At 60.6% G+C, this 12,923-nt stretch overlaps 2 protein-coding genes across 2 annotated transcripts in view; one reads left to right on the top strand and one right to left on the bottom strand.

The window, feature by feature from the left end:
• The window catches only part of HDGFL2 (HDGF like 2), a 28,752-nt gene extending 27,420 nt beyond the window's left edge, over positions 1-1,332 (bottom strand). Inside the window, exon 1 of the mRNA XM_059159529.1 lies at positions 1,153-1,332. Coding sequence (XP_059015512.1) covers positions 1,153-1,317 — 165 coding nt within the window. The 5' untranslated portion in view covers positions 1,318-1,332. The remainder of the gene's footprint in view (positions 1-1,152) is intronic.
• A 599-nt stretch (positions 1,333-1,931) lies between these two features.
• Positions 1,932-11,915, top strand: UBXN6 (UBX domain protein 6). Its single transcript, XM_059159533.1, has 10 exons — positions 1,932-2,085; positions 4,941-5,104; positions 5,436-5,500; positions 6,293-6,421; positions 8,979-9,076; positions 9,625-9,700; positions 10,446-10,530; positions 10,622-10,972; positions 11,081-11,229; positions 11,765-11,915. Exons 1-10 carry the CDS (start codon positions 2,003-2,005, stop codon positions 11,891-11,893), a joined length of 1,329 nt encoding a protein of 442 aa, XP_059015516.1. The 5' UTR covers positions 1,932-2,002; the 3' UTR covers positions 11,894-11,915.
• Positions 11,916-12,923: the final 1,008 nt, after the last annotated feature.

The following is a 12,923-nucleotide window of genomic DNA, read 5'->3' as shown; positions in this document are numbered from 1 at the left end:
AATAAATAAAATCTCTTAAAAATTAAAAAAAAAAAAGGTATCATAATCCAACAATTACACTTGTACCTGAAGAAAACAAAAACACTAATTCGAAAAGAAGTGTGCAACCCTCATGTTCCTTGCAGCACAACTCACAATGAACAACTATGGAAACAAGCCAGTGTGCATGGAAGGACAGATGGATAAAGAGGAGGTGGTATGGATATATGATGAAATATCACTCAGCCAAAATAAATAAATAAATAAAAAGGAAATCTTGCCATTTGTGACAACGTGGATGGACCTCAAGGGCATTAAGTGAAACAAGTCAGGCAGAGAAAAGCAAACACCATAAGATGTTTCTTATACGTGGAATCTAAACAAAGAAAGTAAGAGAGGCGCCTGGGTGGCTCAGTGGGGTAAAGCCTCTGCCTTTGGCTCAGGTCGTGATCCCAGGGTCCTGGGCTCTCTGCTCCTCGGGGAGCCTGCTTCCTCCTCTCTCTGCCTGCCTCTCTGCCTACTTGTGATCTTTGTCTGTCAAATAAATAAATAAAATCTTAAAAATAAATAAATAAATAAATAAAATCTTAAAAATAAAAGAAAAAGTAGGAGCGCCTGGGTGGTTTAGTTGGTTAAAGCCTCTGCCTTCAGCTCAGGTCATGATCTCAGGGTCCTGGGATCCAGCCCGCATGGGCCTCTCTGTTCAGCAGGAAGGAAGCCTGCTTCCTGCCTGCCTCTCTGCCTACTTGTGATCTCTCACTTTGTCAAATAAATAAATAAAATATTTTTAAAAATTTTTTAAAAAGTAAGAAGAAACACAAAGAACCCCAGGAAGCTTATAGATAAGGAGAGCCCATGGGCGGGTTCCCTGAGGCGGGGGCTGGTAGAAACGGAGGAAAGGGGTCAAAAGAGAAAACAAAACAAAACCCAGATGAACCAAAGGTACCGCCGTGCCCCTCTCACCCCTACAAAAGCACCTGCAGCTACTTTATATCATCTGATGCCCAGACACCTCCGCATTCCCCCCCCTCCTGTGGTCTCAAAAACGCACGCCCCGTTCCTGCGCCGGCCCCCCTCTTAGGTGATGTTGCCAACGGTCCCCAGCCGCCCTCCCTTGCTCCCAGCGTCCACCTTCTCTCTCTAGCGCTTAACACCATCCACTCGGCCCCAGACCTGACTCTCGCCTCCTCTGTCTGCCCAGCCCCATCGGAAACTCCACGAGGGCTGCGAGGTCGGGGAATTTGTGTGTGCTTCCCCGCTGGTACAGGGCCGACTCTCAGTACGCAGAGAGCAAGTCACTGCAACCTCTGACATTTCTTGAAAGCTTTCTGACGCCATCGTGACCCTGACAATGGGGTCCGACGAGGGGGACGCCCGTCCTGGGCCCACTTCGCAGGAAACCAAAGCTCCGCAAGCTTTGTCCGGGCTGCACCGGATTCTTTCCTAAATCCTGTGAAGATGACTTTAGGGCGCTGGGCCCAGACGCCGTGGGGATGCGCCCCCGTGGGTGCCCAGGCCCTCGCTCGTGCGCCCCCTCCCGCGCCTCCAGCACGTGTGCCCGAGAGAACCACAGCGCCGGGCACCAGGACGGCCTCCAAGGCCCTGAACGCCCCCACACTGAGCTGCGTGGGGCAGCCAGGGAAGGCTCTCGCGCAGGGAAAAGGTCAGGACCAAGTTCCGCGGGCCGGTCCCGCCCTCCCCGAAACACCGCTTTGGGGAAAGCTGTGCAGCGAGGGCGGTGTAGCCTCCAGCCGGAAGCGCGCTCGTCGCCCCTGGCAACGGAGTCCGGAAAAAGCGCCGAGACGCGGCCCAGGGGTGCAGAGCGGCCGCCACGGGCCAGTGAGGCGCGGAGAGCTAGAGAGGCACCCCCGGCCGATTGTCACGTGGGCGGCCTCTTGAAGGCGGGACTTCCGGCAGCAAGGTATTTTCTTTCCGGTTGTTGGCTCTTGCCGGCCCCACCCCGACTGGGCCCTGCGCCCCCCCCCGCCCCCCGCGGCCCCCTGCCGCCGGGCCCGCCGCCACCATGAAGAAGTTCTTCCAGGAGATCAAAGCTGACATCAAGTTCAAGAGCGCGGGACCTGGTCAGAAGCTCACGGAGTCCGTGGGGTGAGTGACCCGCGTTGATGCTTGAGATCCGAAGGCGAGCATGGGAGGGGGAGCCCAGAGAGGGCCAGGGGCGGGGAGGGGAGTCCTAGCGTCTCGGGGTGAGGAGAGCTCTCTGGGGGCGGGGCGCCGGGGGCGACGGTGGGAGCAAGGGGAGGGGTAGCCTCCGGGGGCGGGGCGGGGGGGGGTGTCGAGGCCTCGGGGGGCGGGGCTGGAGGCGGGGGCCCGGGGGCGGGGTGCAGAGTTGGGGGTCATTGGCGAAACCGTAGGAGAGTGAGTGGGCTGTAAAGGGGCCCCAGAGGGGCATCACCTAGGGAATCGAGGTGTTCGGAGATTGCACACAGAGCCTGAAGATGCGAGAACAGCTGGGGTCGTAAAGAGTGGGGAGGCGTAGCTTCCATGGCGGTAGGGATCTGGGCCTCTGTTCTGGAGCGTGAGGGAGGATCGGGTAAGTGTGATTAAGGCCAGGGAGCCTGAGGCGGTGTTGGAAGAGGGCTCGGTGGACTGGGGGCGCGGGGGTCGGAGAGGCTTAGGGAGGTCTGGGAGGGAAATGGAGGCGGGTGATGGTGGAGGTGGGGAGCCGGAGGCATCAGGGGAAGAGATGGGGACCTTGTGGGCGAAGGCTGAGGCAGACGGGAGGTCCTGAGGGGGAGCTGGGAGGAGAGGGGAGAAGAAGGCCAGCGGAGTGCTCATCCAGGCCACTGTGGACGTCTGGGGAGGACTCAGGGAAGAGAAGGGCCAGGGGCCAGTCTGGAGACTCAGGGGAGGACAGAAGATGGAGGGCTCTGGTGGGCTGGGAAGACCAAAGGAAGTGTAGAGGGGGCGGGGGCTTTGGGGACTGAGTGGGGTCTAGGAAGGGGAGTGGCTGAAGATGTCAGCCCTGCGTGGGGTCTGTGGGGAGTAATGGAAGGGATTGTGGAGAGGGCGGCAGTGAGGGGGAGGCAGAGAGGCAGGGAGGCTGCAGGAAGGGAATCCTGAGGCAGCGGGGGTGGGTGAGGGAGTGTGGGTACATGCCCTCAGGGCATCTGTCGTGGGGATTGGGGGTTCCTGAGAGTGAGACGAAGGAGACCCACTAGGGCCAAGTTCCTGAGTCAGGGAGGGAAGCCCAGTAGACTGAATCAGGTCCTGGGAGCCTGGGAGAGGAGGGCAGCTTAAGAGAGGGCCAGGGAGAGGGGGTGGACCAGACAGGTCCATTCATTTGTTCCACAAGTACTGGGCAGAGGTGGGGCTGGTGCAGCAGGGACTGAGTGTGACGGGGAGGAGGTGGCGGCCGTGTGGGTGATGACTGTATCAGACAAGACGCCAGGAAGAGGGAAGTAGCGTGGGGATCCGGGCTTCTGTGACGCCGTTGGGCAAGACTGGGGGCTCAGGGTGTGTGACAAGGGCTGTCATGGGTTTCATGGGTAAGAGAAGGTCTCTGCTGTCTCAGGGCTCAGCTTCCAGGGGGGAGGTATGAACAGATGAACCAGCACATGGGTGGTGAGAGATGAGGTGGTACTCAGAGCTGTGAGGGAAAATAAGCTGGGTCAGGAGATGGCAAGTGATTTAGGGGACTGTTAGGGCATCCTGGAAGCCTCTTTGGGAAGGAGACATCTAAGCCAAGAGCCAGAGAAGTTTAGCCATGTGAAAATCAGTCTTTACACACACACACACACACACACACACACAGCCCTAAGCAGCCCCGGCTGCTCCCAGACCTTCTTTCCTCATTCCACATGCAGACAGAATATTCCGGGCAGAAAGTGTAGAAAGTGCAAAGGCCCAGTGGTAGGAGCCAGTTGGGCCTCTGGGAGCAATAGTAGGAAAGCAGAGTAGATTGGGAGGTGTGAAGGGCCTGTGGGTCGGGGAGGCTTTAGGTCTGTGTTGTGCATGTGGTAGACAGGCTTGGTGCAGGAGTGACAAGCTCTGGCTTAGGATTAAAAGGATCCCTTTGGCTGCCCCATGGAGCCTTCAAGAGGGCTAGTAAGATGTTTTGAAAATGGTATTTTGATAGAACTAAATGTCACATGGAGCAAGGGTGGGGTGTGTGATTCATCTTTTCTTCAATATGAGGTTGTCAGCTGTGGACAGAGGGGCAGGGATGGGCAGGAAGCAGGTCTCAGAGATGTCGGGACACAATAATCAGGCCATCTGTGGCTCTGAGCAGGGCAGGAGGAGTGAGGCCAGGAACCCAGAGCCTTGGCTGCTTAGAAAGTTCTGGGGATGTAGTACGGATAATTCCAAGCCTTGTTACCTGGAGAGGGTTTTGAGGGAAGGAGGCGAGGAGGTGAGTTAGAGTAGGGTGTTAAGGAAGGGCTTCTCCGCAGGGAAGGCCGGATCGTTTCTGTGCCTTGTGGACCTGGGAGCATGCGTCCTGGGCTAGTTTCCCCAGGTAGAGGCAAGAGCAGACCCAGCCCCTGCCGTGTGAGCTGGCATACTGCCAGGCAAACCGTAGGCACCTACTAACGAAGCTGCAGCGCCTGGCTTCCACAGACTGGCAGGGTTGGTCTTGCTTGGGAGGGATGGTGGAGAGGAGTGAGAGCTTTGAGTCTCCTCAGTTCCTCAGGGCAGTGGGGTGCCTTCTCACAGGTGCTCTCACACTTGCGGAGTGGTGGCCCGTGTGGGCAGGCTGGCGGTCCCCCTGTTGAGCTGCCAGGACTCTGAGGCTTGGGCTCATGCGGGACTTGCCCTCAGGGCCAGAGCTGGAGGCAGACCTGCCTCTGCCTCCTGGGGCTCTTCTGTGTTAGAACCATCTAGAGACTGCAGGTGACCCCTGGGGAAAGAGGGAGGGGTTTGTCCGATGGCGCAGAAGTGGAAGAGGGACAGAGGCTCTTCTGTCTGACCCTGTGTCACCTCACTTTTCCTCTGCCTGTCCTCAGGGAGAGGGCCCCCAAAGAAAAACCCACCCAGCCAGCACTGCGGCAAGCCCGCCAGGGACCCACGGATGAGGCCCAGATGGCGGCAGCGGCGGCCCTGGCCCGGCTTGAACAGAAGCAGCCCAGAGCCCGGGGCCCCACGTCGCAGGAGTCCATCCGCAACCAGGGTGAGCGAGGCCTGTGCTTGGCCTGGGGTGGAAATAGTTATGGGACCAGCAACTTTGGGGGCTCTGAAGTCTCAAGTTCATTGGAGGGGTACAGGGCAGAAAGGCACAAGGATGCTGCGGTCTGGAAGGCTGAGGAGGGGAGAAGGGAGCGAGACAGGGTTGTCATCGGGCGACCAGGGGAAGCCCAGGGGCGGGGGAGGTGGCTCAGGCAGGGCCCCCCCCCCAGGAGAGGAAGGACTAGATCTTGACCCTCTCCGGTCTTGGGTCTTGGGGATGTGTGCCTGGGGACACACCAGGGCTTACAACCCGCCTGTCTCTGTCCTGTCTCCAGTGAGAAAGGAACTTCGAGCTGAAGCGACTGTCGGTGGGAGCACAGAGGCCCCCGGGAGCAACACGGTAAAGAAATCTGCACAGCAGCCAGACGCCCGCGGGGCCTTCCAGAGCAGGGGAGCTGCTTCTTGCCTGTGTTGGTTTAATTAGCCATTTCCTCATTACGAGCAGGGGGCCCAGCCCTGGGGCTGTAAGCGTGCCCTGCTGGGGTGGGGGACACAGAGGAGAAGTCAGGGTGGCCGGAGGTCACCTCTGTCCTTGTGCACAAAGGCAGTGTGGGAAGCCCCGCCTGGGACGGTGGGAGCAGGTTGTGGTTGAAGGTGGGGTTGACTGGGACCTTGTCACACTCAACTCCTGCCCTTAGCTGTTTTCCGGGGAATTGGGAGGGCTGTTCGGACTAGTGGCATCAGGGACGGCTTCCTGGGGGAGGTGGGCTTTAAAGGGGAGCTTGGTGGAAAGGGTGTTCTGAGCAACCTGACCCTGGGGCTCTCAGTGAGTTTAAGAATAGAAGAGGCCCTAGACAGTGCCTAGGGACGGAGGTCCAGAGAGCAGTCGGGACTCCTCTAGGTTGCGGTGACTCCTGACTCGCCCGCGGGCTGCGTCCCCACGAGATGCGGGAACCATGAGCGGGGCCACTGCAGAGCATTGGCCCCGCGTCCAGAGCCGCCCCCCACTTTCTGTCCCCCCACACTCTCTGTCCCCCGTCCTTCGGTTGTGTGCAAGCCCCACTAAGCCATTTTATAGAGCTGAAGGTGGGCTCTGCAGGGCTGCGGTGCGGGGCCGGACTGTCCCAGCGCCAACCTGCAGAGGCGGCAGCGTGGTGGCTCTGGGCTCAACCGCCTGCACCCTCCCCCCCAGGTGCCCGAGGCCAAAGAGGAGGGCTCCGCCCATCTGGCAGTGCCCCGCGTGTGCTTCACATGCCCGCTCACCGGGGCCACGCTCAGGAAGGACCAGCGGGATGCCCACATCAAAGAGGCCATTCTCTCGGTGAGTGGCAGTGCCGGGTCCTGCCCCGGCAGGTGGCTCGGGTCTGCGTGGATGGTGCATGTGTTGTCTCCCTGGAGAGGCAGCGTGTGCGTGGGGTACGAAATGTCCAGTGCCCCAGGGCGGCTGAAGAGAAGCCGCCTCTCGCCTTCCCTTCCTGGAGGCGACCACTCTATGTGGTTTCCGGCCCTTTCCAGAGAGGGGTTCCAGGTAGGCGCAGCTGTCCAAGCCCGCACCCGCTTCCCCCAGGTCTGAGTTTGCTATCCCAGCCCTGACAAAACTCTGACGAAGCCGGTGGCTTCAGAGGGCACGCGTTCCCTCCTGGTTCTAGAAGCTAGGAGCGTGGCACGGGTCCCACTGGGCTCGAGTCAAGGTGGCAGCGGCCCCGAGTTCCATCTGGTTGCTCCAGGGGTGGGGGGAGGAGCGCGGCCCGGCCTGGCCCGGCCTCCAGGCTGTCCGCGGCGGCTCCCTCCGCCCTCACAGCCAGCGCACCAGGCCCGGGTCGTGCTCGGGCCGCCTCTCTCCTCTCTTCCCCTTGAAGGGACCTCGACATTACGCTGCACCCGCCGGATAATCCAGGCTAATCTCCCTATTTTAAGGCCCGCTGATGAGCAGCGCTCATTATCTGCCTCCTCGCTGCCCCCCTCCCGTGTCACCGACCGCGCCACAAGACGGAGGGGGGAGGATGGGGGCCTCTGCCGCACCTTACCCCGAGTTCACGGGCATTGATGTTTTTCTGCATTTGTACTGTCACCCCTTTCTAGTTCTTTCTGAACCATCTGAGGGACGGTTCTGCACTCTTAGCAACTTGACATAAGTTCTGGAGCTGTTTAGAAAGCTCCTTGCTGAGGACTGTATGGCCAGTGTGTCCTGTCCTAGCGGGAACAGTGACGTGACACAGAGCCGTGGTCAGTCCCAGGGCGGGAGGGAGCGCTGTGTGGACGCGTACGTGGGGTGCGGACAGCAGCCGCTGCTGAACCTCCCAAGGGGCTGTCCCCATTCGCGCTCCGCCAGCGGCTCCCCTAGATCACGGGAACCACACCGTCCCTGTGGGGGTTGCAGATGCTCCGTCTGTCTTCCCCCGGATGGACAGGTGAAAATATCTCGGGATAGTCGTAACGTGCATTTCCTTCGCTTTGGTTCAGGTTGGCCGTGTTTTCAGAAGAGAATGTGTCTCTTTCTCGTCTTTCTGTTGGATGGTTGGATCGATTATTTATTTATTTATTTATTAGGTAGACCCCATGCCTGGGGGGCTCAGTGGGTAAAGCGTCTGCCTTTGGCTCAGGTCCTGATCCCAGGGTTGCGGGATTGAGCCCCGCATCGGGCTCCCCGCTCAGTGGAGAGTCTGCAGCTCCTTCTTCCCGTGTGTGTGTGTGCCCTCTCGTTTTTGCTCTCTGTCAAACAGATAAATCTTAAAAAAAAAAAAAAAAACAGAAAAAAGTGGGCTCCGTGCCCAGCGCCGAGCCCAGTGCGGGTGACCCCACAACTCTGAGATCATGACCTGAGCTGAGACCATGAAGGGTTGGACACTTGGCCGCCTGGGCCCCCAGGCGCCCCTGGCCTTTTTCTGAAGTTGATTTGTGGGCACTTTTTACGTATTAGGGAGATTGGTGTTTTGCCTGTGACGTGAATTGTACAGGTTTTCCCCTAGTGCTTTACTTTCAGATCGTGCTTGTGGTCGCTTTGCCACATGGAGGTGTTTGATCTGTGTAATTGAGTATGTTGGTCCTATGGCTTCTGGGTTTTGTGGCACACTTAGAAAGGCCTTCCCCGCTTGGGAATTAAAATGCTTCTTACGTGGCTTTTTAGTGCTTTTCTGTTTTGTTTTTTGTTATTCAACGTTTAAAACTTTGGTGCATAAAAACCACTTGAGTCCCACTAGAAGCTGTCACCCTGTCCAGCCTGAGGCATGAAGCCAGTGCTCTCCGCCCCCCCCCCCCCATAGCTACGAGCTTCTCCTGACCCCCCAACCCCCTGTGATGGAACACACCTGCTTTTTGGTCACAGCTGTGAAACCTGCCTCGATCACAAAGCAGATTCCTCTACGGGTTTGGCTCCTTTCTGGACGTTCTGCTCCTTTGTCCCTTGTGTGCCCTCGGGCCCTGTACCTGGAAACCCCTGAGAGCAGCATTTGGAGCAGGAGCTCGTCTCCAGGGGGTATATGGGAGGTCACGCAGGCCTGGCCTGGCCTCATCCTGAGAGCATGCCCCCTCTCATCCGGAGACGGGTTTTTCTGCCGGTCGATGTCTCTGTCCCCTCTGTCCCACCCCGACAACTAAACTGGGAAACCGGGTAGCAGAGGTCCGATGGACCCCGGGAGGCAGCAGCATCTGGCCTTTGACGCACCCTCTTCCCTAGCGGTCAGGGCAGGATGAGGTCCAGGCTGGAGCACGGGGGGGCGGGGGCCTCTCTCCTCCTCTTCCTTTGCTGAAAATGCACAGTTGAGTTTGTTTCAGTGAAAGGCTCCTGGCCTCCCAGGGGACTTCTGTCACCTGAGTAGTGAGACCAGGCTACTGGGGGCAGGGAAGGGTGCCTGATGCACTTCCCTTCCTCCTCCCAGCACTTCTCCACGGACCCCGTGGCTGCCTCCATCATGAAGATCCACACGTTCAACAAAGACCGGGACCGGGTGAAGCTGGGTGTGGACACCATTGCCAAGTGAGCGGGCAGCCGCCCTCCCAGCGGGGTGTCGCCCCCACCCCAGACCGCAGCCTCCTTGGGGAGCCTGGAAGGAGCACGGGAGTGCAGCCAGGCCCCACCCTGCACTCCCTGCCCCAAGCCCTCTGGAGAGGGGCTTGGCCTCTCCGGACCTCAGTTTACCTGTCTGTAAAACGGAGGGGTTTACCAAGTGAGGGAATCCCAATCCTGGCTTTCCTTTGGGGTTATCAGAGGAGTGAAGGGTCCCCCCCACTCCCCTCATCTGTTCGAACAGGCCTGGGGGAGGAAGGATGCCAGGAACTCCCTGTAGCTCGTGAGCCCCTGGGGCCCCGGGGGCTTCCATGGTCCCTTACTCTGGCTCTGTCTTCCGCACCCCACTGCTATGTGTGTTGGTGTCCTCAGGGGAAGCAGGACCAAAGGGGAGGCCCGGGAATGGTCCAGGGTGGGCTGTCAGCCCCAGGGGGTGGGCTTCACGGGGGGCCCTCCAGGGTGCGTCCTAGCACGAGGCCTGGTAGGATTGTCAGCTCCGGCCCCCCGTTCTCCTGCAGGTACCTGGACAACATCTGCCTGCACCCCGAAGAGGAGAAGTACAGGAAGATCAAGCTGCAGAACCGAGTGTTCCAGGTGAGGCTGCCCGCGGCGGGGTGTGGCCAGGCCACACGTGCACACCACGCACATGCCCGCACGCACACACCATACACAAGTACACACACACACATGCAGGCACCTGCACACATGCACACACACGCACGCGCATGGCGCCCGTGGGCGGTGTAGGGGAGGCTGCCAGAACCAGGGGCTGGAGGGCTGGGGCAGGGCAGGCCGCAGGGGGCGGCCGGGGACCCGGGGCTTTGGGAACACGGGTCGTGCATCACGAGTCTATGTTGTGTGTTCTCCCCACCACCCTGTCGGGTTTCGACTTCATTTGAACGCGTTGGGATGCCGTGGGCACTGGGGAGATTTCTCCCATAAACGCAGACTTGGGGTTTCTGTGGAGAAATCCCGGGGTCCCGCCACCGTGGCCCACGTTAGCTGTGCCGCTGGCAGGGTGCTTGCTGCTGACTTCTGGTGGCTGTGGCCGCCCCCTGCCCCCTTCCTGCCCCCACATCCCACGAAGCCGGTCTCCCCCACCTCTGGGGTCCTCTTGCTTGTCCCTTGGCCCTGTAGCCTCCTCTGCGAGCCGCTGGTGGCGGTCCCGCGGCTGGTGTTGGGGCGAGTGTGCTCGTGCCCCCGCTCTGGGGACGGCTTTGGCGGGTTCGCCCTGTTGGCCATTGCTCCAAGACCTAGGAGCCGAGCAGGGTGGTCAGTGAGGCTGGTGGCCTCCCGGAGGCCCCGCGGCCTTGTGTGACCTCTGGTTGCACTCCCTCAGGAGCGCATTAACTGCCTGGAAGGGACCCACGAGTTTTTTGAGGCCATTGGTTTCCAGAAGGCACTGCTTCCAGTTCCTGATCAGGGTAAGGGAGGTGGAGCGGGGTCTTGGCCGTGCCAGGGGAAGGGGTGGGGGCTCACCCTGCGGCAGCAGAGTGACCCCTGTGTGTGCCCCAGAGGGCCCCGAGGAGTTCTACGTGCTGAGTGAGGGCGTCCTGGCCCAGCCCCAGAGCTTGCAGAGGCACAAGGAGCAGCTTCTGGTCGCTGAGCCCGTGCGGGCCACCCTGGCCCGCCAGCGCCGGCTCTTCCGGCCCTCGCCCATGGCTTCCCAGTTCGAGCTGCCCGGGGACTTCTTCAACCTCACGGCAGAGGAGATCAAGCGGGAGCAGAGGCTCAGGTCCGAGGCGGTGGAGCGGCTGAGTGTGCTGCGGACCAAGGCCATGCGGGAGCGGGAGGAGCAGCGCGAGCTGCGCAAGTACACCTACACGCTGCTGCGCGTGCGCCTCCCTGACGGCTGCCTGCTGCAGGGTGCGTGTCCAAGGGCGGCGCGGTGGCGGGAGGAGCGGGGCGGGCCGGGGGGCTCCCCGGGGGTGCTCCTGCTGACCGCGGGGGGACCCCATTGTCCCGCCCACCCAGGGACCTTCTACGCCCGGGAGCGTGTGGCCGCGCTGTACGCGTTCGTGCGGGAGGCCTTGCAGAACGATTGGCTGCCTTTCGACCTGCTGGCCTCGGGCGGGCAGAGGTTGTCGGAGGACGAGAGCCTGGCCTTCAACGAGTGCGGGCTGGTGGGTGACGGGCTCCCTGCGTGGGAGGGGGTAGGCGGCGGCCCAGGGTGCGTCTCTGGGTTTTCCTGCCCACACAAACCCCTACAGGGGAAGGGGCACCTTGAGCAGTGGGTGGTGTGGGGCCCAGGAGTCTGGGCCCCTGGGTTCAAGTCCCACCTTCCTGTGAATGTGTGGTGTGCCCCCAAGTGATGTCTCTCTGCCTCAGTTTCCCACCTAGAGAGTGGGAACAGGGCAGGCATGTGAGAGTTCTCTGAGGAGGAGAACCAAGGCAGATGGATCCCAGATGAGGGCCTTCCTGGGGAGGAGGTGGGGGGGGGGTGGGCAGCTTTCAGACCCTCCTGTGGGAAGACTGGAGGGACTTCCAGAGTTCCTGAGGTTGGCAAGGCCATGGGAATGGGCCGGTTGTGGTATGTGGTCCCCGGCGTGGAGCCGCCCAGGGCGAGCGTGGCCCTGGCCCCAGCACAAGGAACTGAGTGCAGAGATTCCCAGTACAGAGATGCCCGAGTGCGGCTGAGGCTTTCTCACCCCACTGCAGGTGCCCTCGGCCCTCCTGACCTTCTCGTGGGACGCAGCGGTGCTTGAAGACATCAAGGCTGCAGGGGCCAATCCGGACTCATCTATTCTGAAACCTGAGCTCCTGGCAGCCATCGAGAAGCTCTCATGAAATAAAAGCAGGGTTGGCTTTAGCCTACGTGGGTTGTCTTCTACTCTCCTGCTTCCTCCACCACTAGCCCCCCACCCAGTCTCCCTCCTCCCAGGGTCCCCCACTCCCCCGGAAGTGCCTGCCCTGGCCCAGAGAGCTCTGCAGGCACAGGGAGGAGCGCTGGTGGGCTGTGACCCGTGCCTGGGACAGCCTCCCAGAGAGGGCTCTCGGGAGGCAGCTGCTGTACCTGTTCATAGGGCCCCTGGGCAGGAGAGTAGGCCTGCGGCATGGGCCCAGTCCCCATGTGCTGTGGCCCAGGTGGCCGCGGCTGGCCCTGATGCTGAGCCATGGGGTTGCCAGGGACAGCAGTTGCTGGGGACAGCGGCAGAGAGAGATGCAGGGCCTGCCAGGACACGGTTCTGTGGTTGCTGAATTACGAACCCGAATAAATGACATCAGACTTGTCTCCTGGTGCTGAATTGAAGCAGTGGCTGCCGCAGGCTGCCGGCATAGGAGGCCCCCCGAGTGGATCCTAGGGCAGGGGGCAGGGTGGGCACCTGCTGAGGGCGGACCTCCCAGGGAGCTCTTGTCTTATTGTTGGGGGCCCATCCTCAGCCCCAGTTCCTGTGGTGGTAACTTTATAGGATTAAAGTGGCTGTGCCTGTGGTTGGAGACACCAAGTGTCCTGGGTAGGCAGGTGGGCCCAGCGTCACCACAGGGGTCCTCACCCCTGGAAGGAGGTAGGAGGCTGCAGGGGGAGCCCCCCGCCCCGAGTCCACATGGGCACCTCTGGAAGCTGCAAAAGGCAGGCGGGTCCCCCCTCCTGGGCTTCCAGAAGGAGCTGGCGCTGCCCACACTGGTTTCCAATCCGTGAGGCCCATGGCAGACTTCTGACTCCCGAACCATAGGAACAAGTGTGGTTTTAAGCCAAGTTGGCAGCCATGTGTTCCAGCAGCCGCAGGAAGTGAGTAACGGAAGCTGAGCGTGGAGCCCAGGATGCACTGGCCCTGGTCACGTGTCCCCTGGAGAGATGCCCTTGACTTCACCTGGA

Source organism: Mustela lutreola, chromosome 2 (genome assembly GCF_030435805.1).
Source record: "Mustela lutreola isolate mMusLut2 chromosome 2, mMusLut2.pri, whole genome shotgun sequence".
NCBI classification, from domain to species: domain Eukaryota; kingdom Metazoa; phylum Chordata; class Mammalia; order Carnivora; family Mustelidae; genus Mustela; species Mustela lutreola.
Note: the sequence above shows the minus strand (reverse complement) of the source record. Positions and strands in the feature narration are given on the sequence as shown.